Below are 27,339 nucleotides of genomic sequence, written 5' to 3'. Positions count from 1 at the left end.
CTACTACCAGCTGCTCCTGGCTTGAGCTGTAAGTTTGGTTCTGGTTCAGCACCATCCTGAGGAGCTGAGCATGTCTGGGTGCTTTGTGATGCTTCCATGTGGGCTGGTAGTTGTTGTGGAGCCAAGGGACCAGCACTGTGTAACGAATGGCTTTCTCCTTAGAGATGGCACTGGCTGTGCAGGCAGGGCGCTGCGTCCTTCATTGGGTCTCATTCTGTGACTGAAAGAAATGTCAAAGCCTGTATGTTTGTGTAGGAAACTGGATCTCTGCCTTGCCTTAACGCACCAGACCAACCCAATCCCCATCCATGACAGTACCCGAGCTGCATGATCCAAATGCTTTTAATAAACAACTTCCTTATTGAAAGAAAACAAACAAAGCTTTCCATTTGAACTTCATTTTGCAATGCGATGAAAGCGCTGATTTCAATTCTGACCTGTACGTTTCCTAATGGCACTTCATTTTGATTTAGTTCTTTACCATTAAAAAAACCCCTTGTTTATAGCCCCTCAAAATACTCCATTAAAAGAGGTCATTCGCTGTGTATAAAAGTGCTAGTAAGTTTCTTTATAGAAAATCATCAGGCTGTACCCATGGGAAGCTTCTGGCTTGGACAGCGGTGGGGAGAGCTCTGCAGCACCAAAGAGGAACTGCAGCACAGTGGCTGATGGGGCAGCCCTGCCTTCAGCTGCCAGAAGCTGGAATCCCAGGCTCTTCCCTCAGAGTGGGACGTTGGTGAGCTGCAGATTGTGTTGGTGAGCTGCAGATCGTGCTCTGCCCTCCGTCTGCTGAGCCTCTGATGAGCAGAACTTGGGCTGCAGGTAATCCCAGCCATGGCGATCCTCCCTGGTGCTGGGATTCTCCTTGTGGTTCTGCAGCGCTTTTGAAGCACGACCGCTTCCCAGTGGGGGGATCTTCACAGCTTCCACAGGTTTCCTCTGCGACCACCTCGAGGGCAGAGATCTCTTACTTTTTGTTGTTGTTGAATATCCTCATTCAAGTACAATACCAGTACAAATATTACAAAACAAACTTCCTAAAAATAGTTGCTAGATATTAGGGACCCCTAGCACGAAAAAAAGCCAAGGCTCAGGCACTCAGGAGGGTGAGGAGGAGGCGTGAGCTCAGGACTGGCTTCCACCAGTACTGCATTGTGCACCAGCCCGGAGCAGGGGGTGCCAAGGAGCAGCAGCTCTGGTCACACAGGGATGGGCTGTAGGCCTGTTGACCTGGGCTTGTGCTGAGCTCTCCCTGTCCATTAGGTTTTTGTTGTCTTGGTACATTCACCATCAGACCTGGTTGTCTACTTGCATAGTAGTTGCAAAGAATGACGGAATATGTGAAGCAGATGGTGGAGAATGAAGGGGAAGGTAACAGTTAAAGTGGGGTGCGTGTTAACAAGATGTTTTCTTACTGTTTCCCTAACTAAAATGAAGAGCTGACATATCTAATAGTCCGAATTCCACATTACTTTCTTTTGCAGTGCCTTGTCACAGTGACCCCCCTGTACTCAGAAGGTACCCCTGTGTCACTGGGTGTGCATGCTGGATTTGAGCACCAGTGGGAAGGACTGGGGAAGACCTGGCTTCAGCCACGAGCACACAGTGCAGAGCATGCAAACTACCTGTGCACGTAAGGAGCAAATCATGCTTCCAATAGGAAATCAAAGCTAAACCTCAGGTGCAGATTTGCAGAACTGTGATCTGTTACGGACATCAGAAAACCAGACCCGAGAAGAATTCTGTTTGAGCTGCTTCTGAAGCATTTGGTGAGCGCTCAGTGTGGGAACGGCAGTCTGCTGGGAGAAGACTTCACACCTGAAGGTCCAGAATGCTTGAGGTATGTGGAAGGGCTCCAAAGCAGCCTGCTTGTCTGCTGCTGTGAGGGAAGCACGTGGCAGGTGAGGGAGAAGTACAGATGAGCTGAGTGTGACAGAAAGCAGCACGTTCTGGGTAAAGATGGAAGCCTGGAAAGTTTTAATGGAGTGGTTCTGTTTGAGCTGTTCTGCCTGGGTTCGTGCACTTTGCCTTTTGTAGTGGCAGAGCATCTTAATGGGCTCAAGTAATTGACTGAGAAATAGGCACCCAAGGGAGAATAGAATCGAGTGAGCCTGAGTAACTGATGAGAGAGAAGCCAGAAGGTAGCGGTGACGGGGAGGGCGTCTTTGAAGATTTCTTCTTAAATATCTGAACTGTAAGAAGCAGAAACTGCCTCTGTGGGGTGATTCTCTTCAGACAAGCAAAGGCGAAGCAATGTCACTGAAAGGGAATGGGGATGTTTTTTTATTTATTTTCAGTGAACTGCAAGAAATCTCCCATAGCAGCTGCTATTCACTTGTCAGCAAGGAAGGAATTAAGGAACAAAGAGCTGAGATCATCAATCTGCCAGAAGGGAAGGAGGGATTCCCATCCAAGTGACATTTTCAACAGCAGGGCTCAAGAGCAGGCACTGATGGGAGCCAGCTGAGCGGGATCCATCAGAACAACAAATGTGGGTATTCTGTCAAGTGAAACTCACTGGAAACAACTGCAAGTTGATGTGTTTGTTCCTTCATACAAATGGGTTCTGAGCAAGCTGTAATTCCATAGGGAAAAGCTCTTGGGACTCTCACACAGCTCCAGAAATGTAAGCAAGGTGAGTTAACCCAGTGCTGCTGTGGATGGGGCTCACCTGGCATGAGCAAAAGGCATCTTTGTTTTAGTGGGATGTTACACCCTCATCTTATTGATACTTTAGGGAGATTCTGATCAACAACTGTTGTTTAGGTTGTGTCCTGTCCTTTCCTGGACTTGTGCTCTATATATTGGCTATCTGCACAGTCTTGAACCTTCAAGTTAGCCACACTTTCAAGCATTTCTAAGCCTTTCTGCTCAATTATTCACTGTAGTTGCTTCCCTTGGGCTCAGTCTGATGACACCTCCCTAATACAGATGTGCCTGCAATAAAGAGCTTTGCTGTCACACCTCAGTGTAAAAGCTCAGCCGAGCTTGCTGTCTCCTGCATTCATTTAGCCTCTTTGAAATTACTGCTTCAAAAACTCTTCCATCAAAGTACTTTGTCCCTCCCAAGGTGGCTCCATCTGTTTGTCCCAGCTGACTTGCAGTGATATCCAGCCCCAGTAGCATAACGAATGCTGTTCCCTCACGCACAGATCTCTGTGCATACACAGAACAATTCTGCAGGCTGTGCTGCAGCGCTCGGCATTGCATCCTATCTACAGACAGCACCAGTTTGTCTGAGCTGATGTTTGCTGACTTTTCTGGTAGCTCAGTGGACACTTCCCAGTGAGTTTAGATTCCAAAGCGGCGTATTTTAGAAGCTTGAAGTTGTTTTCTTACAGATCAATTATAAGTTGCCCACTGATTCGCTTCAGGAAATCATGTCTGTGTGCTTAGCATTCCAAATGGAAGCAGCCTGTTATTTCAGAATGGCTGACAAACTCCTTACAAGTGCTAGGCTCTGCTGTGGAACAGAAACTGAATCCAGCTTCCAGTACAAACACTTGCTATCACCTTGAGCATGCTGTCTGCAAAAGTGCTCCCTTTGCTGCTGTCAGGTTTGATTTAACTCACAAGTGTTATTGCAAGTCCACTTGCTGGAGGAGCTGTGCAAAGCAAACCACACGTGCAACTAATAGTGAAACGAGTTCCATTTATTCTTTGACAGACTACTGGTAGGAGGAAGATGCCTGGCTCTGAGCTCCACTACAGCTGCTAAAGGAATTCCAGTGATGACATCTGTTCGGAGTACAATGCAGGCAGAAAGCAAGAAAGCCAGTAAGGAAAGGAGGTGTGCAATGGCATTGCATAAATCTGACAGTCCTTGCTGTAAGTGATGCGTTCTGACCATTTATTTCTCTTAAAACTGAAGACAGGGTTAAGGCTTGCATATTGTTGGGAACACCGTGGAACTCTTTAATTTGCAAGGAGAAAAGCAGAAAAGCAATAGAAGATGGGGCTGAGGTATTCAGTGACGGCAAACAGAAGACTGCTGCGATGCCCTGTTTACCTTTTCTGTGATAGAGAACAAGAAGGCACTCATCGAACTTGGAAAGGCAACGTTTTACAGAGGAGAAAGGGAAGGACTGCATTAAACCCAAGGGGATCATTGCCACAGGATATTGCCGAGGTAAATAAATCTTATATTACATTTTGATACAGAAGTATTATTTGCAGCACTGCTGGCTAACCTAAAACAACTGATCTATGTTCTGGAGAATCAATGGATCACTACAAAGTCATTCTGGGAAGAATTGCTAAACTAAATTTAAAAATAAAAATAAAATTCTTCAGTAAAATGGAAGGGGACAAGCCCGTAAGCACAGGCAGGCTGTGGGATCGGTGGCTCAGCAAAAGGTAACGTGCATTGACTGAAATGGGTGCTCTGGGGAGGTGAGCAAGGACGGTATGTGGCTTTACTGAAAGAGCTAATAGAGTAGAGGTAGATTTTGCATTTCCTAGATTTATAGAGAACCATACTGACAGATTTCCTGGCTGATATTGGCCTACAGTGGTTCCTGCATACTGAGGTATGAAGATCCATGTGTCTGTAACCAGAAACAAGTACTAACATCCAGCGAGAATGACATCCATGTGTTACATCCTTCAATGCCGGTGCCCAGGAAAGTGAGAGCAGGGGACTATACAGATGCTAAACGAATGACACCCAGAGGCTTGCTGATGCTTGGCTGCACAGCCCTCCGGCTTAGTAGGTAGGGAAGGATTTGGGAGGGTAGGACTGGGAGTGGAGGAAACAAGACTCGATTTCTGGAGGCAAGGCTTAAGCAGAGAACAAAATGGCCAGTGGGACCAAATTCTAAGTGAAAGAGTGACTACAGGCCTAAGCCCTCAGCATTTGTTAGAACTTAGTGTTGGGAAAAGTGCTTCAAATACAGTGATGTGTGTAAATGAAGCTGGGACCAAATTTTCCTCCCAATTCCTGGATGTCTTCACCCTAGGACAGGTTGAGAAAAAACAAACATGCATCTCTTGAGACTGCTTCATGAGTAAGCCAAAAGGTACTGACCTCGCTGAATGGTTGTGGTTCATAAAAACAAAGCAAACCTAGGGGCTTGAAGCTTGTTCTCTTCCCTGCCCGGTAGGACAAGACTTGGAGCTGCTGGCCCCTACCTCGTAGCCCAGCCTTTTCTCATGCTTTGGTTTCCAAAATAGACGTACAATCTGTTTGCCTGTAGGAGATATTTAAAAGGGCTCTATACGTACACCACAAACATAAGCTAAGTTCTGCAAGCTGCTCCATCCCCTTGACACGTGGATAGTCAGAGAAAATATGCAGGAAGCTGCTGCCTACAGTGGCAGAGGCTGAAGTGGTCCAAAAAGCAATGTATTTCCCCATGGGGGAAAAATGTGATAAGTGAAGAGAAATCAGTGCAACCTGACTTCATCATGTAAACAGTGTTCTAGCTACACCAGATATAAGGCCAGTGTATTCTGGTGTCTCCTATTTTTGTAACGGTGGAAACAGGACTGTGTTGTGTAAACAATGTTCACTGTATTGACTTTAACCTAAAGGCTCCGCCAAGAAGAATGAGGTGACCTGTCTGAACTCTGTATGTAAACGGTCTTTTGTTTAACACTGATGTGGAGTCATCTGTATTCGGTGGAGTAAGCTGCGTTGGGTGAGAGGATGAGAGGTAGTGGGGAAGGACAGCTTCTTCCCCGCTGGCTTCATACAGAGTGGGTATCCTGACTTCTCCTTCTCCATGTGAAGGTATTAGCTGCTTTGCCAGAATAGCAGTGTGATAACATGAAATGGAAACTGGACTCTTCAAACGTTTAGCCCGAGATGAAAGAGTCTCCACTCCTTCTCAGGGACAGTCCCTTCCCAAAGAGGAACATAGATCCAGGATCTCAGGGAAGGTCAGTGCTAAGTGTGGCTCCTGATTCACAGATTTAAAAATTAGATAAAATATATCCAGTCTATTTGATGAAAACTTTTCGCTGTACAGGACTGAGACTGGCATGGAAATTTCTGCTGTTCAAGTCTTACAAGTGCTCCTGCCAGAGATCAGAAACCTCCTGTCTGAATCAGCTTTGCAAAGCTTTCAGACCCCAAAGGGAAGTAAGAGTTGTGCGTTTTTAAGGCTCTCCACAGAAGGGTGACTGAAAGAGCTGTTCTCCAGTGCTATGTTCAGCTTATTGGAATGCCTGGTGGAAACGTGGCAGCGTGGTTGTGCTCAAGCTTGAGGTGAAGACGGGGGGCAGCGAGTGAAGGGGCCCAAAGTTCAGTGAGGCCCCGGTTCCAGGAGATTCTTGAGGTTGATGTTGCAAAGTGGAAAGCAGTGGCTGTGTCTCCCCCTGTGAGTAGCCCATGACCAATCCCCCTGAAGATACAGGCGGATTGCAAGGAGGAAGATTTAGGGGGAGGAAGCCAAGAAGATGAGAAAAGTCCATGTTAGCAGCACAGAGAGCCTCTGAAAGGTTAGCAGGGCTCTTGGAAAGCAAAGCCTCATCCAGAGGGGGTGGCTGAGGCGAAGAGGACTGAGGCTCACCAGACGAGAGAGACAGGCTGCCAGGGAAGTCTGACAAAAAGCTGTCCACCTCTACTTTGGGTAGTTTCTCAGGCAAATATGAGGTAGATCCAAGCTGATACTTTGGAGGAGGTTGCGGTGGGGAAGAGATAGGAGAAGACGATTCCAGAGGATAACTCATTCCCATTGGAAGAGAATTGGGAACCAAAGAATGGGGCATCCCTGAGCTTGGCATGGTTTGGAGATGCGTACTGTACATGCCCACAGGCAACATGCCAGGGAAGCTCTTACCACCTATCATGTCTCTGGATGCCATACACAGGACGGGACTCAGCTCTTCTTTTACCGCTACAGATGAGCTGCAGCTTAGAAGACCCAGCATGTCAACTGGTTCTGTCTTAATCTTCAGCAGTTCCTGGGAGTGGCTTTTCTTCATGTGCCTGGTCAGATGATCCTTCCGCCCAAACCTCTGAGCACAGTACTGGCACAGGAAGTCCTTCCGCCCTGTGTGCACTACCAAGTGTCTCCGCACATCCTTCCGGGTGTAGAAGCGTCTGTCGCAGTGGTCACACGGATGCTTCTTTTCCTTTGCTCCACCAGAAGCTCGCCTAGAATGAGCTTTGAGGTGCTCCAGCAGGACTTGGGTACTTTCAAACGTCTGGAGGCACACCTTGCAGCTGAGATCGCCGCTGGCGGCAGCGTGCATGGCCAGATGTCGCCTGAAGCCGAGCTTTGTGTTGTAGTTCTTGCCACACTCAGGACAGTGGAGGGCCTCCTTGTTGGGATCGTGGGTCTGCAGGTGGTTGCGAAGATGATCTTTCCGGTGGAACATCTTCTCACAGTACATACACTGATGAGGCTTCTGAGCAGAGTGAGTGGCCATATGCCTTTTGGGAGAAAAGCGGGAAAGTTTAGACTAGTGTCCAACCCCTAAGAGAACACGTGCTACTTTTTCAAAGTGTTCCACATGTTCTATGCTTTATGCCATAAAAATCCCAGCTGGCGTTTCAACTCTACTAACCGATGCAGAACTGGCAGCCTGGGCAGTAGGCACAGAAAGGCAGCATTTCAAGCACCAGTTAATGAGGCTGTCCCAGCAGTACCTGTCCTCCCTAGAAGGCATCAACTCTGCAGACAAACACTTCAGTTGCCTACTCAGTTCCTGTTCTTTATGTTGAGGCTATCAAAGGGGGAAATGACAACGAAAATTTATGACAAGAAGTGCTTGTTTGCTGATGAGATGGTTTCATTTCATCAGGAAGCATCAGACTGTGTCGCTGTCTGTTGACAGCTAATATGGGCAGATTTTTATCTTAGTATCTTACACTGTCTGACACTGTGGTTCATCTAATCTTCAAGTTCCTAGTGGAACTTTAATTGTTCTATCTAATATTTCAGTGCATAAACGGGAGCTCTACTTCTTCATGCTGGAGCAATAGTGCCACAGAAATATTTCTGTGATTAAAGTTACAAAGGTAGGGCTTAACAAATGTGAACGCAATTTTTAATTATCATTTTGGTTTTTAATCCGTGAACTTCACTTTCTGCCTCAAATTCCTCCTTAGTAAAAGAGAAAACATCTCGAGCTCAGGATAAACTATTATCTGAAGTTCTCTGCAAGGTGCCTGAAGAGATGCCAAGTATGGTAATGTCTGGGACTCAGCTGCTTTGCAAGGTAACAAGGGCATTTCCCCTCCTCCACCTTCTCAGAAATTCAATCAAAAAAACATGATGGAGGGGTTTTCCCCTCTCTTCTGGTAGAGGAGCACTGTTCTGCAGAGGCACTCAGCAGTTACCTACCTATACAACTTGTACTTAGAAGCAAAGGCTTTGCCACAGTGCAGCTGGGGGCAGTTGTACGGTCTCTGCTCAGTATGAGAAAGTGTGTGAGTTCTCAGCTTGTCCACATTAGTGAAGGAGGTCTCTGATATTTCACATTGGCATTTTCCCTGACTTTCAGTCTCTTCACCTCTTGGCCTGGGAACTAATTTCCAGCCTGTCTCATCCTCCTCCTGCTTTGCATCTTGAATCCAGTTGGGAACACTGGGAAAAAATGCCGTCATGGCAGGCCTAGTACGACGTGGCCATGTCAAGCATAACTTGAGCCTGCAGATGTCTCCCTGTGATGTTGTCTGGGTGCAGTTTCCGTTGGAACCCTCAGTGACCAAACTGCTTTAACAGCAAAATGTCATCATCTGGAATCACAGAAGAGTTGGTATTAAGGCTCTGCATCTTCCACCTGAGCACACAGACACAGGTGAGCATTCAACAAGCACCATAAACACGTGAAGACGCTCATGCTGCACGTTCACAGACTTGGGAAACTCCCATCTCCAGAATGCATGTGGTTCTTTTCCCCCTTAACCCCTATTTCACTTCCCTGAATAAAATCACCTTAAGCTTCTATGAATAATGTTTATGCAACTACTAACAGCCAGTGTTACTTGCTATATGCGTTTTGTCCTGAAATAAGCGGGTGTCTCCCTGTGCCTCTAAATACCCCCACCTTTCCCAGATCTTTTGTGGATTTCTTCTCATCTTTTTCTATGTTCTTTGTAGTCTGTTCTCCCTTCCTCTTGACCTCTGCTCACATGGAATTCCTTTCTAAAACTTCCCCAAGGACCCAAGGTATGTATTTATTGTTTTTCATCCTACTAGCCTGTTGCACTAGTGAGACCATCTCCAAGCAAACCAACCTGCACTACCACACATGGGTTAACCAGGCTGTGGAAGAAAACTTGCTACTACCAGCCAACATCACACCTTTTTCAGGAAGACAGAAAATGCAACTTCTGAGAGTGCTATTAGTCATTGTGCTTTCTGTTTTCTATCGGAGGGTAAATTTTCCCTCACTGAATTACCCTCTCTGTTGTTCTTCAGCTGTGTTTGTCTTCTAAGTTAGAGCACTGCATTTCTGTAAGGTTCTACCAGCACCTATACCAGTAAGCAGTTAGCTGGAATAAAAACCTCAGAAAAGATCTCTTTCACTGAATTTAGCTGCCTAAGAAACTCTTCTTAAAATAGCATCAAACCCTCAAGCTCTTTCTTACTCCATGATTGCTTCAGAGGGAGGAACTTCCTGCCCGTACATCAGCATGAGTGCCAGTTGTGGGCAGGATGTGCAACTGTGAGGGAACTAACCAACCCCCACTAAGAAAGTACACCAGTGAACGTTATAAATAGCTGAAATAACAATAACGGTAGCTACACAATCAATCACAACACCATGAGTGTCTCCCACGGGGTGGAAAACACCGGGAAACGGGATGACTCTAAGACAATGTGTCACTAAGCATGAGGTTTGGAAATGTCTGTTAAGAATGGAATTCAGCTTTGTGCAAGCTGAACCTACACAGGCAGAGCACAATAAAAAGAAAAAGGGGGGGGGGCAGGAATTGCTGAGGTATTATTTTGATATAAGCCAGTGTGATATGACAGCTGTTCCTACCCTTCAAGCTGCACAAATCCTGTGTTTCAGGGTGGTCTTGCTTCATAGGTGTCTGAGACTACAAATATTTCACCTTTTATGGGATGGGTGCTGGAAAAGAGAAATGCTTTCTACCTCCTGTGTCAGAGCTGCACACACATTCCAAGAGCCTCAGTCATTTTCTTCAGGTATTTACTTCTTTCCCTCTGAACAAGCTCAGCCATCTGTGCTGGTTTCAGAGCTACCTGAATGAAGACAAAAGTTGAAAAGTGTTGTCTTTAATAGTAAGGCACATGAGCTATTTATTGCTCTCAGAGCAGAAACCCGAATAGACGCGAGTTAAGACACGATAATCTCTGAAATTGATTACTGTAAAATTTCATTAACCTGTCTTTTGAATAGTGAGGTTTCAGCAAGGCAAAATGACTCCACCTATTTGAGTTTGTTTCTGATTCCAATTCTAAAGGCATGCCATAAGACACTGACAGCTGCAGAATAAGAAAAACAGAACAAAATGAGGGGCTCCCACAATATCAGTGAACTCCATAGCAACTTGGTTCATCTAATAGTAACAGCAGAAACATAGTGACACAGATCTTCTGAAGGTTAACAATGTAGCTCATGCTTGGCTAAAAAACCACTTTGTATTCAAAGCGTGTTTCCAAGGTGCTCGAGGTTGATTCTAATACTGTATCCACTAGGGAAACAGTCACCACAGAGCAGAAACACTTCACCTCCACTTGTTCTGAGTATCTTTGAGACCGCAGCATCTGTACCAGCACTGAAAAAACTTTTTATCGTAAGAAAATTCTACTCCAGTCCATACAAGTTACTTGTAGCTTATGCAGCTCCTGAATACTCAGATAGGATGAGTACAGAGAACTGCCATCACCAGGTGAATCTTTCCTATGTTTCCATTGTACAGAGGTTGAGAAGTTGTCAAGTTCAAAGAAAGACGTCCACCTGAGGACTGGACTCCCACTGGCTGTCAGCTCACATGACATGTTTCATTACTACCTGCGTCAGCTTTGTGTAAATTTAAGAAAGTCCCTGGCATAAAATCCTTTGCCTGCTTTGACAGTTTTTTCCACTAGTTACACCTCGGTGGTTGAGCCATATAGCGCTGCTGCACAGCTTCTGCACCTGGACAGCCTTTCAGTGGCACAGGAGTGGAACCTGTGCAAAATAATAGGAAAAACTAAGAGGAGCCTGGATCAAACCACCAGCTGAGCTGTGTCAGTCCCACTGCAGCAGACCGGCAGAAGTAGGGAGGCCAGGACAACAGCCATGCCTGAGGAATCCCATATTGGGTAGCTGTGGTTTCTCTTTTCTAGAGGGCTTGCTCAAGTAGAAGGCACCAGAAAGACAACAGAGAACTACAATCCTGATGGAAGCTCAGTGTCAGCCTGGAGCTACAGCTCAGAGCAGCTCCTGGCAGAGGTGGCACCTGCCAGGCACAGGGGCACAGGCTCCATCCTTCCCCCACAATACAGTGACCACAACACTGCAGCATTGCTCCTCATACCGAAACAAAGCCACCCCCAGCCCCATTATAGCATTCTAATCAAGTTCTGCTCTAGCCCCGGTCGCAAAGTGCTACTGCCAGACCTCACGCTGTCGGAATGACTTTTGTGTATCCTCTGTTGTTTTCCAACTTGGTTCTCACGTCGGTATTGTTGACCTGGTTGCAGTCTTTCAGTACCAGCTTTGCAGGAAGGTGTGAAAATCACTTTCTCACGCCTCACACACGCAGAGCTGCTCTGCCCCTCTTACAGCCACACATCCAATACAAATAGCACTGGGATCCCCCATGCCAACCCCTATTTCCTTGCAGTAAACAACTCTGGTTGCTCCACGATCTGTAAGCATAACTCAAGCTCCAACCTCAGCCTCACCTCTCTGCCTGACCCCGGCTGCACTTTGGACGTTCCCCTTGCACGTATACAAGGCTCCCTTTCAAATCAAACGGTTCTATGACTCTCTAATACCTGAAGCACCGCTCAGTGCCCCCTTTGGCCACACAGGGTGTTTTTCCCTCCTGAACCCTCCCCGCGGGCCGTTTCACCCCCCGAATCCCCGCCGCTCTCCCCACTGACAGCGCATAGAGGGAATCTAAAGGACGAACCAATTCCGACCCGCGGGGAACCCCACACGCAAAATGGCTCCGGGGCGACTTATCCCCCAGATCGCTCCTTCCACTCATACAGCTCCGAAAGAACGAGCGGCAGCAGCCGGCAAACAGCGGAGCGGCCGGACCCCCCGAGCACCCCCCGCCCTACTGAAGGCCCCGCGTGCCGCCCCCTCCCCGTTTCCATGGCGCAGCGCTGACGGGAGGGCGGGAGGAGGGCCGGGCCTAAGACCCCCCGCTACCCGCCCACGCCCCTTTCTCTAAGGAGAAACAAGGCCGCGGAGGGGAGAGAGCCGCCCTGACGCCGCCCTCGAGCCGGTTCCGCTGCCCACACTCACCCCGTTCCCCCGGGTCCCGCCAGGCGCGGCTCCGGCCCAGGCCGCGGCGGCCCCATTGTGCGGGGCATTGTGGGAGTGACGTCACGGACCCCACTTCCGTCCCGATGGCGGCTGCTTCCGACTAGAGCGGCCGGGACGGGGCGCGCGGGGCATGCCGGGACGGGGCAGCATCCCGCCGCCGCCATGGCCGTGCCGTCCGGCGCCGCGTTCCTCCTTGCGACGGTAACGGTGGCGGCGGGCAGCTGGGATACAGCCGGCTACCTGCTGTACTGCCCTTGCATGGGTGAGGCCCTCCCGCCGCCGCTGGGCCCGGTGCCGAGGTCCCGGCGGAGGCTGAGGCCTGCTCTTCCCCCCTTCCCGCAGGCCGCTTCGGGAACCAGGCCGAGCACTTCCTGGGCGCCCTGGCCTTCGCCCGAGCCCTCAACCGCACCCTGGCCGTGCCGCCCTGGATCGAGTACCGGCACCACCGCCCGCCCTACACCAATGTGAGCCGGGAGTGGGGAGCTGGAGGCAGGGAGAGGGGGGGGGTGGGGGATCCCGGGGTCCCCGAGTGAACCTGTCCCTGCCCCGCAGCTGCACGTTCCTTATGAGGAGTACTTCAAGCTGGAGCCCATCCGGCAGTACCACCGTGTGCTCAGCTTGGAGCAGTTCATGGAGCAGCTGGCACCGCAGCACTGGCCTCCCGGCAGGAGAGTGGCGTATTGCTTTGAGGCTGCGGCACAGAGGAGTGCTGACAAAAGCACCTGTCCCATGAAGGTGAGCTCCTTCTGCGCCCCCATAGCCTGCCTGGATCTTGCAGGCCTTCCAAACGGAGCAGCTGCCTCCTGCTGGTTGCCATTCATTTGCAAAGCTGGGAGCTGTCGGTCCCAAATCACTCTGTGTGCATTCCTTTCATGTGTGCTTAGTTGCACCTTCCTGCCTTTCTTTGTCAGCAAACCGCATGGGGTTCATGAAGGCTGTAAGTGTGAGATATGGTGCTTCAGAGTTGGTTGTGACTGTAAGGAGAACAAATTTAGAACAAAAAAAAGCTTCTTTTCTGGTCCTTGCCTGTTCCCATGCGTGGTATAGTTGTTCAACTATAAGTTGTAGAGCTGGCTCTTTAAAAGCAAGTTTGTGAACAGTGGTATTCTTTTTCTTTTCAATTACTTTTGCCTTACTTCTCTGTTAACCTTATTCAGTGTTTCACCTTCCTCCTGTGCAGCCAATATGGGCACACAGGCTGCTATATCACTTTGTGTTCTTCCACTAACAGAGGAATTCTTTAACTTTGCAGCCCAGGATCTTGTTAGATCTGTCTTTTTGCCCTGTGCACGTACTGAGCAAACGCTTCTCTCTCCTTTGCAGGATGGAAACCCGTTTGGTCCATTCTGGGATCAGTTCAAAGTGGATTTTGATAAGTCTGAGCTCTTCAAGGGGATCTCATTCAGTTCTGCATACAGGGACCATTGGATTCAAAGGTAGCATGAAGCTGGAGAAGTGGGGTCTTTTAGAATAACTCAGGAAAACAGTTCTTCTAGTCGCTTTGTAGAGCCATCGTAATCTGGGGAAGAGATTGAAGTGATTATGTAGCAATATAATAAAAACATGCATCCTTTCTTTTCATGAATTGTTCACTGAGCAGGCTCTTCCTGTGGGCATTAAATATGAACTCTTTTGGGCTGATAGATTTCTGAGCTGTGCTGATCGTGGACTGTTTTGCTGCTTGCTTTGTGTTTATAGAGTCATGAGTGACTTTAGTCCTAGCAGGATGTTTGGGTGACATAATTGCTCTAGCCTGGGGTGAAGACATAAGCTGGGTAATAACTCATTGCTGTCCTTTTGTCTGTCACGTAGCACTATTTCATTTGTTACCAGGTATAATGTAAAAGGTGGTGTTGGAGTTTTATGTCAGTGTTCTGTTCCTGTAGCAAAACAATGAGGATTCATCTTGTGTAAATTTGGTATAAGAGATAATGTGTATCTCAGGGTGTTCACAGTTTCCATTCTGACCTTCAAAAATTTATGGTACTCTTTGTGCATAATTACGCATGCAGAATTGCTATATTCTTGTATTCCTGTCTGTTTCCCCTTAGGTTTCCACCATCTGAGCACCCTGTACTTGCTTTACCTGGAGCTCCAGCCCAGTTTCCAGTCTTAGAGGAGCACCGGCCCCTCCATAAGTACATGGTGTGGTCCGATGAAATGGTGAAGAAAGGAGAAGCCTATATTCATTCTCTGCTGGTTAGGCCCTATGTAGGAATTCACCTGAGGATTGGCTCTGATTGGGTATGGTTCCTCTGTAAGGCTTGTTGCTGTAACCCATGACATTTTGCTGTGGGTGCTGATGACTAACATTCAGCAGAAAAAAAACTTGGAATAGGAACTGCACTTCTGAAGCCTGATTGTATCTACATTCAGCAGCTCACAGTGTTTGAGTGCTGGAAATGCTGCTGGGATTCCTCCTTCAGACAGATTGTAATGCTGCTGGCAGTGATGAGACACTTAGTAGTGTTCTCTTATGCTGTTTTCATTCAAACATATTTTCTTTCAACAGAAAAATGCTTGTAACATGTTAAAGGATGGGACAGCTGGATCTCACTTCATGGCTTCACCTCAGTGTGTGGGCTATGACCGCAGTACTGCTGTGCCCCTTACCATGGACATGTGCCTGCCAGACCTCAAAGAGATTAAGCGTGCTCTCAAGGTCTGGGTGAAAAAGACAGAAGCCAAATCTGTTTATGTTGCTACTGATTCTGAGCCCTACACAAAGGAAATACAGCAGTTCTTCCAAGGAAAGGTAAGTCTTCCAGAGACGGTCCAGCAAAAGTGCTTGAGTAAAAAAAAACTGCCCTCAGATTCTGGTATGTTGCTCCCACAGACAGCAGGCACAGTTGTGTAAGAGATCTCCAGGGAAATAGGGTTTAATTTCAACAGATACACTAAGGTATCAAAATAACCTGTTGTTGAAATACAATTCAAACTGCCTAGTGAGTGAGTGGAAAGATTGAGCAGAGGTTGGTGTGCTGGTTTTTCTTTCAGAGACTGATGGGAAAAGTGTCCTGAAGCATTTAGAACATTGTGCTAAAATGAACACTGATAACTTGCCACTCTAAGAACCTCAGCCTGTCTTCAGACTTTCTGGACTCCATTTTAATTCTGTAGATTATAAGGGAGGAATGCAAGATGTGATGAGCAGTGTTTATTTCTAAGTGACCTTTCTAAAAATGATTTGACCTTTGTCTGCTCATGGGTGAATTATAGGGCAACTTAAGGCAGAATCCACTCTTTTTGTATTGTATATTCCTATTTCTACTATAATGCTAAGACATTTGGGCAGTAATAATGAATGTCTAGACTCAGTTACTTTCCTTCTTTTTCTCCACAGATCAAAGTTGTCAGCTTGCAGCCAGAGGTGGCTCAGATTGACTTATATATTCTTGGCCAATCTGATCACTTCATTGGGAACTGTGTCTCTTCATTCACTGCGTTTGTAAAAAGAGAGCGTGATGTACATGGAAAACCCTCTTCATTTTTTGGCATGGACCACCCACCAAGGTTACGGGATGAGTTCTGACCAAAAGAGGAACAGGCTCGATGGTTCTCAGGGCTCTGAGCCTGGTGAGGGACCCTGCTGGTGTTGACCACTGTATGCAAGGCATGTTTCCAGCCCTTGGATACTCTGTACCATCACTCTTCTGTCTGACTTCACTTCTGTGATACCAGACAGAAAAAGAAATTTGAAGCCAAGTAGTTTATGGGAAACTGTAAACTGTATGTAGTTTTTATGGTGTAGTTTATATAGCTCTCCATCCTCTTTTTTGGGGGGGGAGGGTTGCCAACGATTATGAAGCTGCTCAAATTTCTTTTTTTTTTTCCCATTATTAATTTTATCTGGAAATGTCATTAAGCTTCTTATTGTCCAAAACTGACCATAAGTTTCTTCTAAAGTGCAAGGTATATTCAGGAATATTGTGATCCCTGAATAGGAGTGCAGGATGAAGCTTAGGACTGGAAATTATAAGGTCTGTGTTTTATTGAGTTCCGCTTCTTTACTGGACCCACATCACCTCACTACCTCTTTTTCCATTCCCTGTTAAGAGATGCAGTACCCACCTCCAGCAGTGCTGTGAGGAGCATTAGTGGGGCGCAGTGATCTCAGTGATGCTGGAGCAGTCCGGTGGTGCTGTGTTTACGTGTGGCAGTTGTCCTTTTACTGGGCACAGATGGAAACCTCTCCCAGCCAGGCAGAGGTTGGAGACGTAGGGCTTTGTAGCTGTTGGTAAATAGTGGAGGTATGTGATAGAAGCATAACTGCTTTTAGGTCAGAACCTCTGCAGTAGCCATCCTGTGGGGCGGTGTAAATCATCCCAGGTTCTTTGTTAATGCTTTGGGGGGGTTCATTTTTAGTTCTTCTTTTTGTACTTGGTGCAGATAGTCCCTCTGACAGCACAATTCCTGGCTGTAGGGCTCGTTTCCCAGCACAACTAACTGGGAACAAACAGCAACAAGAAGAACATGTGGGCGGTACAAGGAAACCCATTCGGCCAACGTGTTTCCTAACCCCGTCCTTTGGCTGGTGCTCTGCAGCTCCCAGGGCTGGGCTTTAGCTCCGTGTCTGCCGGCTCTCCTGGTTGTGCCTCTGTGCTGCTGGGCTCGAAGGAGAGCCCGGGCTGAGAGGAGATAGGCCCCGAGTGCTGCAGGGACACTGAGGTGCTGGTTTTGTAACAAATGTGTTATTTTTGTAATGATAATAAAATCACGGTTTTGTATTCACTTAATGGCACTGACCTTCCTTTCTCCGGGGTTCTCGGAGCTGTGGCAGAGGGACCTTCATGGCGGTGCCGGCGGGGCGAGACGCGCGTTGCTAAGGAAGTGCGCTGGGGGCGGGGCGCGCGTTGCTAAGGAAGTGCTCGGGGAGCGGCGGCCACTCCTACCCCTCCACTTCCGGTGCCGCGGGAGGAGGCGGCCGCGGGGCTCCATGGTGACGGCGCAGGTGAGTGAGTGCGGCCCGGTGCGCCGAGGTGTCCCCGTTGGGCCGGGATTGAGCGCGGGCGGAGGGCTGGCAGTGACAGCGGGAGCGAAGCGGCCTGGGCTTGGGCCTCCGTGCTCAGAACAGAGCAGGGAAGGACCGAAGGACAAAAGCGGCCCGGCCGGGATGTGTCAGCTCGGAGATCGGGGAGACTCGAGCCGTGAGGAAGCGGTGGTGGATTGAGGGGTGTCCGCGGCGAGGTGAGAGCTGACGGGACGCGGAGGGGCTTCTGTGCGGAGCTGCGGGTCCGGCCGCGAGGCTGCGGACCGGGATGGGCGCCGTGTGCCCGCCGCGATCTCAGCCCTGCCGCCAGCCGGGCCCGGTACCGAGCGCTGCTGATGGCCAGGGTGCTGCTCCCCTCACATACAGCCCTCCCTTATGGGAAGGAGCACGGAGTCACAATGCTTGTGACCTCTGGTCCAACCCCTAAAGGCTGGGTGCTTCTTAGGTGCAGTTCCTTCTGCCCAGGGAGTTTTGGGGTCCTTGGAGGCGTTCTGGAGCTATGGAGATGTGGCTCTGAGGAACGTGATCAGTTGGCGCTGTGTGTTGGGGATCTTGAAGGTCTTCTTTAACAACGATGTGGTTCTGACTGCTATGCTCAGTTTGCTGCATGCTGTGGTCATTGGGAGTCCGCCTCCAAGTGCATTTGCTACACCCTGAGCCGTACCTGGGTACTCAGAAAGTAGATGAGCTGTGCAGCTGGGGCTCTTCATTGTTGGTTGGTGTTGGAGTGCAGCTCACTGCGATGATATACTCACCTAGCTGGTTTGCTTGACAATATTTGCAGGCACAATGACTGTGCTACGTCTGGCTGCCTTAATGATTTGCTTTGTATCCAGCTTGATTGCGTGGCTGTGTGAAAACTCTGGTGTAAAAATTTCTGTCTCTTGATTCTTGACAGAGCAGAAAAGTAACAGCAGATTTCCCTGGTGTGGAAATACAACATTCAGGGGATGGGAAATGGGCAAACTATTTAGCGGTGTTATTTTGAATCCTCGCAGCTGCTGTTGCCCATTGGGACATCTCTTGTGCTGTAAGTAGGCTTCTGGAAAGCAACTTCACAAGTTTTAATTCATGAAAAAGCTTTTGGGTGGCATTCCGATGCACTTCTGTTGCTTCAGAAAAAAAAATGGGTGTAGGTTTTAAGCCTGTAGTAGCAGGATGGTCCTGATGATGCATCACATCACTTCACGTGTGAGTTAATTGTAACATAAAGGTCTCCTAAAAATGAGAAGTTTTCTCCAATACACCGGAGACGTAAAAAGATCGCTCAGAAAATACCACGTTGATATTTTGGTAGGTGGGTGAAACACTTCATCAAAGCGTCTGACTGATTCCCTTTCAGTCTGTATTCCAGGAAGTATGGAGAGAGCAACTCTGTACTGGATTTTCAAAGGAGGAGATTTACATCATAAAGCTAAATGATAGCAATTGGTGGACAGGCTTTGGCCAAATACTACTGTCTTAGCTCAGGCCTTCTTAATGTTTTTATGTTGTACGTGATTTTTATTCTTCAAAATCCCCCAGAACATAAACAGGTAAAATTCTGCTTGAATAGATGAGCAGAATCTTTGACTATTGGCAAAATTGTCATCTGTAGAAAACTGCCATTGTTTATTCCTCCTCTGTTCTTGTTTTAGGCTTCTAGCACTGGATCATCTGTCCATCAGATCACGTCAGCCACAGACGTGCTGTCATGTCTAAGTTAAAGAGCTCTGAGTCTGTTCGGGTGGTGGTACGATGCCGTCCGATGAACAGCAAAGAGAAGTCAGCTTCGTATGAAAAGGTTGTTAATGTGGATGTCAAATTAGGGCAGGTCTCGGTGAAGAATCCACGGGGAACATCTCATGAACTGCCTAAAACTTTCACTTTTGATGCTGTGTATGACTGGAATTCCAAGCAGGTTGAACTCTATGATGAGACCTTCAGACCTCTTGTGGACTCTGTTCTGCAAGGTTTCAACGGGACAATCTTTGCTTATGGGCAGACTGGAACAGGGAAAACTTACACGATGGAGGGGGTGCGTGGTGACCCTGAAAAAAGAGGGGTCATCCCCAATTCTTTTGATCACATCTTCACCCACATCTCTAGATCTCAAAATCAGCAGTACCTAGTTAGAGCTTCTTACCTGGAAATATACCAAGAAGAAATCAGAGACTTGTTATCAAAGGATCAATCCAAACGGTTGGAGTTAAAAGAGAGGCCAGACACAGGTGTATATGTTAAGGATTTGTCTTCCTTCGTTACAAAAAGTGTCAAAGAGATAGAGCATGTCATGAACGTGGGAAACCAAAATCGCTCAGTTGGTGCCACCAACATGAATGAACACAGCTCTCGATCTCACGCCATTTTTGTGATCACTATTGAATGCAGTGAGCTGGGACTTGATGGAGAGAATCATATCCGTGTTGGAAAACTCAACCTGGTAGACCTTGCAGGCAGCGAGCGCCAAGCTAAGACTGGAGCACAGGGGGAAAGGTTAAAGGAAGCTACGAAAATCAATCTTTCTCTTTCAGCTTTGGGCAATGTTATATCTGCCCTAGTAGATGGCAAAAGCACACACATTCCATACCGGGACTCAAAGCTAACTCGGTTACTCCAAGACTCATTGGGTGGCAATGCCAAGACCGTGATGGTGGCCAATATAGGCCCTGCCTCTTACAATGTAGAGGAGACTCTCACGACGCTGAGGTATGCCAATCGTGCCAAAAACATCAAGAACAAGCCAAGAGTGAATGAGGATCCCAAGGATGCTCTGCTACGTGAATTCCAGGAAGAAATTGCTCGGCTCAAGGCACAGCTGGAAAAGCGGTCTATTGGCAAAAGAAAGAGGAGGGAAAGGAGGAGAGAGGGTGGGGAAGAAGAGGAAGATATTGAAGAGGGTGAGGATGAAGGAGATGACAAAGATGACTATTGGAGAGAGCAACAAGAAAAGCTGGAGATTGAAAAGAAAGCTATTGTTGAAGATCACAGCTTGGTAGCCGAAGAAAAGATGAGACTGCTGAAAGAGAAGGAGAAGAAAATGGAGGATTTGAGGCGAGAGAAGGAAGCAACAGAAATGCTGAGTGCTAAAATCAAGGTAGAATTCTTTGCCATGCTTTCATACTTCTTGCAAGCAATTCATTTAGACTACGGGGAGAATAGCAGGTTGCTTAAATCAGAAGAATATTTCATAAGGTTTCCAGAATACTGATTTGTATTTGATTAGAAGATTTTATTTAGTTTCCACCATTAATTCCGTTCTCCAATATTCATGAGTTGTTGCATTGTTCTTCTGTGCTGATCTTGTCGAATCTCCAGCAGTCTGCACAATAAAACGTGATACATCTTATCGCAAGCTGTGAAACAAACAATGCTTCATTGTGCAACAGATCATTAGCAAGATTTTTTACATGAGAATATGCATTTTAGTTCTTCAGATAGGCCATGCTGCAGCAGTGTGTAGTTCTAAGCAAGCTATAGCTTCATTAACCCCTACATTTTGAAAGGATGTTTAGAAATAGCCATTCTCATATAAGAATGGCTATTCTCATATAAGAATGGCTTAAAAGAGAATGTTAAGGGAGGTGCCCTCATGAAGAAGTTGCATAAGTAAAGAGAGAGAAAGTTGGGTTCTGTAGGAAAGACTTGTTAGCTGGTGTCCAGGAGGGAAACTTACAACCTTGTCTTTTTCTTTCAGGCAATGGAAAGCAAGCTTCTGGTGGGAGGGAAAAATATTGTGGATCACACAAATGAGCAGCAGAAAATCCTGGAACAGAAACGACAGGAGATTGCAGAACAGGTACAAGCAGCAACGTTAGTTACTTTGTACCAAACAAACCCCAAACCTACCTACAGAACCTTTATAAAACGTTGTATGAGGAGAAAAGGTAAGAAAGTTTGCACAGGGTTAACCCTGGCATTGCTTTAATGGCAATTGTCGATTTCAAAAGAAGGGGCAATGGCTTGTGTCCTGTTTGTTGTGTGAAATTTGTATAGGGTTGTTATAGTTCTCATCCAGTTTTTCACATGAAACTTTTATATCCTATTTGTGTATGTGAAGAAACAATTGGAAGGCCTCAGACTGTGACAGTTCAGCTGTTAACTCAAGATGGGTGCTTATTAAGTGATGATACAAGCTTATTTTCTGTGATGCGTTTCTCGTTGGTGATTCTTTGACTAGTATGAATTGCTTTACAAAAAAAACAACACAGTATTTAATTACTTTAATTAAAGCTTGAGCGCTTATTCACACTATCTGATTCCAATAGACCCTTCAGCAAAATAAAGACAAGGAAGAGCTAATGCTTCTGGTATTTCTAAGGCAAGAGATAGGAAGAACTAGAAGCTAAAGCAAAAGCCCTGGAAACCAGGGAAGTAAAAACCTCCTGAGTGTTGGATTCGTGCATGTCAGCCTGGGGGTGGCAATGTAATTGTGGTCTCTGATATTGTACATGACATTCTTCAGAAACGTCGGGAGCGAGAAATCCAGCAGCAGATGGAAAGTCGGGATGAGGAAACACTAGAGCTGAAGGAGACCTATAGTTCTCTTCAGCAAGAGGTGGATATAAAGACAAAGAAACTTAAAAAGGTAAAAAGGACGTGACTCCACACCGCCTGGGTTAGAAATAAAATCAACTTGTGTGTGAGACTAAGAGGAACGTTGGCAGTTTATGACTTTGGCTCCCATGGTCTGTTCTAGTTGTTTTCCAAGCTGCAAGCTGTGAAGGCAGAGATCCATGATCTCCAAGAAGAGCACATCAAGGAGCGCCAGGAACTGGAACAGACCCAGAATGAGCTTACAAGGGAACTAAAGCTGAAGTAAGTCCCTTCACTTCATTGCCTGCCGGCAACTGTAACAGAGATTGTTTATGTGGGTGGGGAGTGAAAGGAGGGACTGAATTCAAACGCTTGCAGAACAAGATTTAAACATGAGAAAGCTAAAACATTCCTCCCTTTTCCAGGGCTGTATTAATTCACAGGCAGAGAAGCAGAGGAGAGTCATCAGCTCACTGTGTTTCTTGTGTATTTCCCATTTTTGTGGTTGTATGCAGGCACCTGATTATTGAAAATTTTATTCCTTTGGAAGAAAAGAATAAGATCATGAATAGGTCATTCTTTGATGAAGAGGAAGACCAGTGGAAACTGCATCCCATAACCCGTCTGGAGTGAGTGTACTTCTAATTCTTTATTAAGATCAAATCGTAGGTCATATAAAGCCCTCTAGTTGCCAAAAACAAGGTACTCCAACAGAGAGAATCGTGGTTTTAAAATGGCCCTCCAAACTTCTTCTTGCTATATTATAAAACAAAGTTGTCATTCATCTAAGTAGGTTGAATAAAATAGGAATATACAGTTTGGAAAAACTTCTTCTAGGTGAGCCCAACATTTGAATGTAAAATACACGTGGCACAACATGCACCATTTAATATCAGTAAACTCTTGTATTTGTTTTCTGATTTGGTTAACAGAGCTCTCAGAAATTATGACATGAGAGCTGTGGATGGATCCGGACTCTTTACAGAGGAAGTTCTGTAAAGCAAATTTAGAACGTTAGGTGCATCCGTGGTCCTGGGAAATGCAGTCTAGATGGTTTCTGCTCGCTTGAAATACATTTCCAAATGTTTTACCTCATGAACTCCAAGAGGAGTCTTCATGTTTGGTGTATAATAGCTTGAATACGTGTGTTTTTCTAGTAACCAGCAAATGATGAAAAGACCGGTGTCTGCCGTAGGATACAAAAGGCCGCTGAGCCAGCATGCCAGGACGTCCATGATGATTCGTCCAGAGGCTCGGTATAGGGTAAGCCCAGATGTGGTTACAGCCTTCATGCGTTCACCTTCCTAATCAGAGAAATGTGAATTTCAGAGGGTTGTTAGTTCTTCTATGGGTTGTACGGAGCGTCTCGCATACATTTATAAAGTCCTGCATAGTAAGTTTCCAGAGGGAAAAGAAACTATTTGTATGAAAGCGTGCAGACTTTGATTCCACTTGTACTTCCTCAGGCAGAAAATATTGTATTACTGGAACTTGACATGCCCAGCCGAACAACAAGAGACTATGAAGGTCCCGCCATTGCTCCCAAAGTTCAGGCTGCTCTAGAAGCAGCTCTGCAGGATGAAGACGAGATCCAGGTGGATGCTTCAACCTTTGAGAGCACTTCAAATAAAAAACCAAAATCCAGGTGAGTCAAATTTTTAGTAAGCAGGCAAGATGGGAGAGTTACAGATACAATTGCTCTCTGTCTACATCTCTCATCTGTAAAGCTATGGCTAACTTGGCTGTAAAGCAGAGATAGATAGATAGAAAGAAACAGGGCAGTAGAGAAAGCTGGGACTGGTTAGAAAATAAATCCAGTTTTTTAAAAAAATCAGCTTTGGAAGATAAAGTTTGACAAGTAACAGGTGACATTGTTGGGGCTTTTTGTTTATTTTTTCATTTTTACTTCTTCAGGCCTAAAACTGGAAGGAGATCAGGGGGATCCTCTTCAGCAGGCACCCATAGTTCTCAGCTCTACCCACAGTCCCGAGGGCTGGTTCCAAAGTAAAACCAGCAATTCCTCTCCAGGGCGTGAACAGCTTTTGCCTTCTGAGAGCAGAGACAAGTAAAAACCTGCAGAGAGACCTCCCAGCCAGACTCCAACCCCTTTCCCCTGGAAGTGGCCTCTTTGCTGTTTAACTGACTCGTGCCAGTCCAGGTACACTGAGCCACAGGAAGATACGTGTTTGCAATTCAGCATTTGGCCTCTGTAGGAAACAGATTTTTAGTTAGGAAATCAGAAATGCATGAGGTACGTTACAGTGTATTAGAAGCAATGGGAAGCATGGGGATCACCTCACAGCGTCACCGTCTCTCCTCCTGCACTAGCCCTTTTGCTGCACTTGGCTTTTTTGTTGGGCAGTAAGAAGACAAGAGTTGAAAGTCATCTCAACAGAACCACCGCTCCAGAGCTTCATAGTGAGAATCAAATGAGGTTAAAAAGCAGAGGATCCACCCAAACTTGACTAGGTGCACAGTTTTTCTTCTTCCTGCTTGAAAGACTGGCATCATCATTTGGGGTTAAGAAGTTGATCTGAATGGGCAGATTGGCAGCTGTCAGCATGCACTCACCACCAGATAGCTGTGCCTCCCTTTCAAACTGTAGGACAAAAAGGGGACTTTAAAGAATTTTGTTGCTTTCTAGACTGGAAGCAATAGAAATTGAAGTCCTTGTTTACAAGCATAAGTAAGTGCTCCTCTAAACTGACCTCCTACAGATCACAACCCTACCAACAAGAACCACCTTGTCAAAGAATCCATCTGCATTCCAGTGCCAGCTCCACAGCTTGCTTCCTCTTTGTTACCTCCATCTTTATCCCTGTATTTGAGACCAGTCCCCACACTGAGTCTTTGAACGGTCATGTGGTGCATGGCAATTTGCTCTGATCTGCCACTGATCACAGGAAATGTAGCACTGGCATGGAGCTATCTTCTGACCAGGCTCGTAGGGCTGACTCTGCTCTCCCCTGTAAGCTGGGTCGAGGGTAGAGCACCATGACAAGAAGCCGTCTGTGAGTGCACTGTTCTTGTAAGTATGGTCCCTTCCCTTGGTGTCTAAGGAGCTTCAATATATGGTACCCTTTGTGCTTCACCCATTCCATATTAGAAGCTTTTCCTCTGCACCTCCCGGACCAGGCAGGGCCCAGTGGGAGTGAAAGCACACGTAGCCAAGTCTGGATAATGGAATCTGGTACTAAATCCAGGGGTTGTAGTTTGAAAACAAGGGAGGAAGAACTCCTGCTTTTAATGGTCTCTCTGCAAGCTGCCCTATGACTTAAGCAGGCTACTGTAAAGCTGCAGGCTCATGTGGCAGGGTTGAGGGAGATGGAGCCGCCACGTTGAAGACAGTAAGGTGTCCCTGTCTAGTGTTGCACAGCTCATTCTTAAGTTTTAGTTTGTTGTATATTGAGACTTGGGATGTTACATTTTCTGGTTGCTGTTGGCTGTCATCCTATGAATGTTTTTACCTCTTTCCTCTCCTTCACTGATGACTTCCTCCAGACTGACATGTGTGAGTATCTGAGGACTTGCCTGGTTTTAGAAATGCTCTGATATATGGACTCTACCTTGTGTGCTCGTTGACTTCACCCAGGCTGGAGAACTGCATTATATCTGACCCCCATGAGCAGGAGGAACTGAACACTCAGCACAGCTCACCTCTGCATCTTGCTGGCATGGTGCCTCGGTGAGCCAGCTGCCCGGGTGGGCCTGGTTAAACTCTAAGTCCAGCTGCTTTGATTCGTGGAGTGCTTTTCTGGATCACAAGATTAATATATATATACACGCACATATATATATATTTTAGTTTTGGTGGAGGAAAGATGAGCTTGCCTATAACTGAGAGAGCAGTCATCTGACATTTCTTTCAACTAGAACATGAAAACCTGGCATAATCTTCATAAAGCACCGTTTATGTGCAGAGAGCCTTTTAATTAGCTCTTGTTGCATAATATAATGTCACCTCTTCCCTGTCCTCCGTCTTTCTAGCACATAATCTTCTGTACTCTGACGTTTTGAAAGGTGATTGTATGCTGTAAATGCTCAGAGAACTGAAGTGAAACAAGGGGGTTTTACAACCTGCTGGAGCTATATAGACACGTGTATGTACATACCTTTATGTACACCTGTGTTTAACGTGAATATGCATGCACAGCCACGTCTGTGTTTGCACACTCACATCCTTCCTCAGTCACCGCTATCCCCCCATAGGGAATTCTATATTAAATTCAAATGCTGGTAGCTCCCCTTGTGGCAGGACTGGGACGGTGGAACTTACAGTGCAAACCCAAAGTGTTCTGGTTGCAGCGTTGACAAGCCGGCTGGTTGATATGTCAGAAAGGTTCTGCTTTTAATTCTGTAGAAGTTCATTAGCAAGGTGAAAGGAATTCAGTAGGATGGAAAAAAAAAAAACAAACAACAAAGAATAAAAGCTCATATTTAGTCATTGTATCGGGATGGAGCTGTGCTGAGAGATTTGGTTAGTGTGCTGCGGGCAACCTCTGATCGTTACAGCTTTTAACATTCTCATTTTGATGGGTTTACCCACGTCCAGATACTCGGTGGCACTGATACTAAGGGCAATAAGTCTGAAGCTCTACAGACCGAGCGCTGGGTCAGAGCTTTTAATGAACATTCCTGCCAAGCTGTTGTGCTCCTGGGTGTTATCTGACCCATCTGGGCTTCCTGCAGGTTCACTGCCAAAGGCAGGAAATCCAGCAGGCTCCTGCAAGAGGCCCTGGGACATTGTGCACAGCAGCAGCTTTCCTCACAGGGACATTTTACACCCTTATCCTCGCTCTGATCTGCAGAATGGGATCTTGACTTGCAATGCAGCAGCAGCAGCAGCTCTGCTTCCTGCAGCAGCGGCACTGAGGAGTTCCAGCACCTTCTTAAAGCCCTTATCACAGACCGAATGCCTTCGGAACGTTATCGGGCTGCTGCTCCCATTGAGATGCATTGCACAGATCAGAGCGGGCTTCTCTTCCTGCTGCGGTTCGGAGCCCCCCGTTTGTGTTGCTTTAAACACGGCTTGGCCGACGGGACCTGCTCTGACCCCGTTGTTCCCGGTGCTGTCGCTCCCGTCCCGCCGGTATTTCTGTCCGTATTTATTTGGCTCATCTTTGTATTTCCTGGCCTAGGAATGTACCGTGACCCCAACCGGCGCCCAATAAACTCCATCCGATCCATCGCAACGCGCCGCTCCGAGCCCTTCCTTCCCCTTCCTTCCCCCGCCGCCTCCCGTTCGCGTCGTGCCGCCCCACAATGCCCAGCGGCGCGCGGTGCCCTCTGGGAGCTGTAGTGCCCCGCTGGGGGGCGGAGCCGCACGGTGTGTGCGCAGCGGCCTACAGCTCCCGGCGGCCCCCGCGCTTTGTTTTCCTTCAAACGGCTCCGTCCGCTCCGCTCCGCGTGTCCCACCGCGGCCGCCGTCG

General features: G+C 47.1%; 3 protein-coding genes across 5 annotated transcripts; 2 read left to right on the top strand and 1 right to left on the bottom strand.

The window, feature by feature from the left end:
* Positions 1-325: 325 nt before the first annotated feature.
* On the bottom strand, positions 326-12,474 carry PLAGL2 (PLAG1 like zinc finger 2). 2 transcript variants are annotated; one of them, XM_072349754.1, is made up of 4 exons: positions 12,385-12,474; positions 10,054-10,163; positions 8,292-8,686; positions 326-7,378 (listed from the first exon to the last, which is right to left on the bottom strand). In XM_072349754.1, exons 3-4 carry the CDS (start codon positions 8,552-8,554, stop codon positions 6,157-6,159), a joined length of 1,485 nt encoding a protein of 494 aa, XP_072205855.1. In that variant the 5' UTR covers positions 8,555-8,686; positions 10,054-10,163; positions 12,385-12,474; the 3' UTR covers positions 326-6,156. The 2 variants fall into 2 exon arrangements, with proteins under 2 accessions (XP_072205855.1, XP_072205856.1); XM_072349755.1 differs by lacking the exons at positions 10,054-10,163; positions 12,385-12,474 and having other exon boundaries at positions 6,011-7,378; positions 8,461-8,525.
* On the top strand, positions 12,446-17,139 carry POFUT1 (protein O-fucosyltransferase 1). Its single transcript, XM_072349756.1, has 7 exons — positions 12,446-12,667; positions 12,748-12,869; positions 12,958-13,140; positions 13,729-13,841; positions 14,457-14,649; positions 14,918-15,160; positions 15,749-17,139. The coding sequence occupies exons 1-7, from the start codon at positions 12,568-12,570 to the stop codon at positions 15,935-15,937; spliced, it is 1,143 nt and encodes a 380-aa protein (XP_072205857.1). The 5' UTR covers positions 12,446-12,567; the 3' UTR covers positions 15,938-17,139.
* A 132-nt stretch (positions 17,140-17,271) lies between these two features.
* KIF3B (kinesin family member 3B) lies at positions 17,272-26,357 on the top strand. 2 transcript variants are annotated; one of them, XM_072350316.1, is made up of 10 exons: positions 17,304-17,356; positions 18,294-18,425; positions 19,033-20,471; positions 21,072-21,173; positions 21,840-21,962; positions 22,074-22,192; positions 22,426-22,539; positions 23,068-23,173; positions 23,377-23,555; positions 23,825-26,357. In XM_072350316.1, exons 3-10 carry the CDS (start codon positions 19,089-19,091, stop codon positions 23,916-23,918), a joined length of 2,220 nt encoding a protein of 739 aa, XP_072206417.1. In that variant the 5' UTR covers positions 17,304-17,356; positions 18,294-18,425; positions 19,033-19,088; the 3' UTR covers positions 23,919-26,357. The 2 variants fall into 2 exon arrangements, with proteins under 2 accessions (XP_072206418.1, XP_072206417.1); XM_072350317.1 differs by lacking the exon at positions 18,294-18,425 and having other exon boundaries at positions 17,272-17,356.
* Positions 26,358-27,339: the final 982 nt, after the last annotated feature.

This window comes from Excalfactoria chinensis, chromosome 15 (assembly GCF_039878825.1).
Source record: "Excalfactoria chinensis isolate bCotChi1 chromosome 15, bCotChi1.hap2, whole genome shotgun sequence".
Taxonomy (NCBI): Eukaryota; Metazoa; Chordata; class Aves; order Galliformes; family Phasianidae; genus Excalfactoria; species Excalfactoria chinensis.
This window is presented reverse-complemented; position numbering and strand designations above follow the sequence as displayed.

Coding starts and splice junctions, on each gene's coding strand:
- PLAGL2 (XM_072349754.1), bottom strand. CDS start 8,554: ATGACGGCATTTTTTCCCAGTGTTCCCAACTGGATTCAAGATGCAAAG. Junction 7,379..8,291: donor TCTAAGTACAAGTTGTATAG/GTAGGTAACTGC, acceptor TTCTCCCAAAAG/GCATATGGCCACTCACTCTG.
- KIF3B (XM_072350317.1), top strand. CDS start 19,089: ATGTCTAAGTTAAAGAGCTCTGAGTCTGTTCGGGTGGTGGTACGATGC. Junction 23,174..23,376: donor GTCCAGAGGCTCGGTATAGG/GTAAGCCCAGAT, acceptor GTACTTCCTCAG/GCAGAAAATATTGTATTACT. Junction 23,556..23,824: donor AATAAAAAACCAAAATCCAG/GTGAGTCAAATT, acceptor TTACTTCTTCAG/GCCTAAAACTGGAAGGAGAT.
- POFUT1 (XM_072349756.1), top strand. CDS start 12,568: ATGGCCGTGCCGTCCGGCGCCGCGTTCCTCCTTGCGACGGTAACGGTG. Junction 12,870..12,957: donor ACCGCCCGCCCTACACCAAT/GTGAGCCGGGAG, acceptor CCTGCCCCGCAG/CTGCACGTTCCTTATGAGGA. Junction 14,650..14,917: donor TGAGGATTGGCTCTGATTGG/GTATGGTTCCTC, acceptor TTCTTTCAACAG/AAAAATGCTTGTAACATGTT.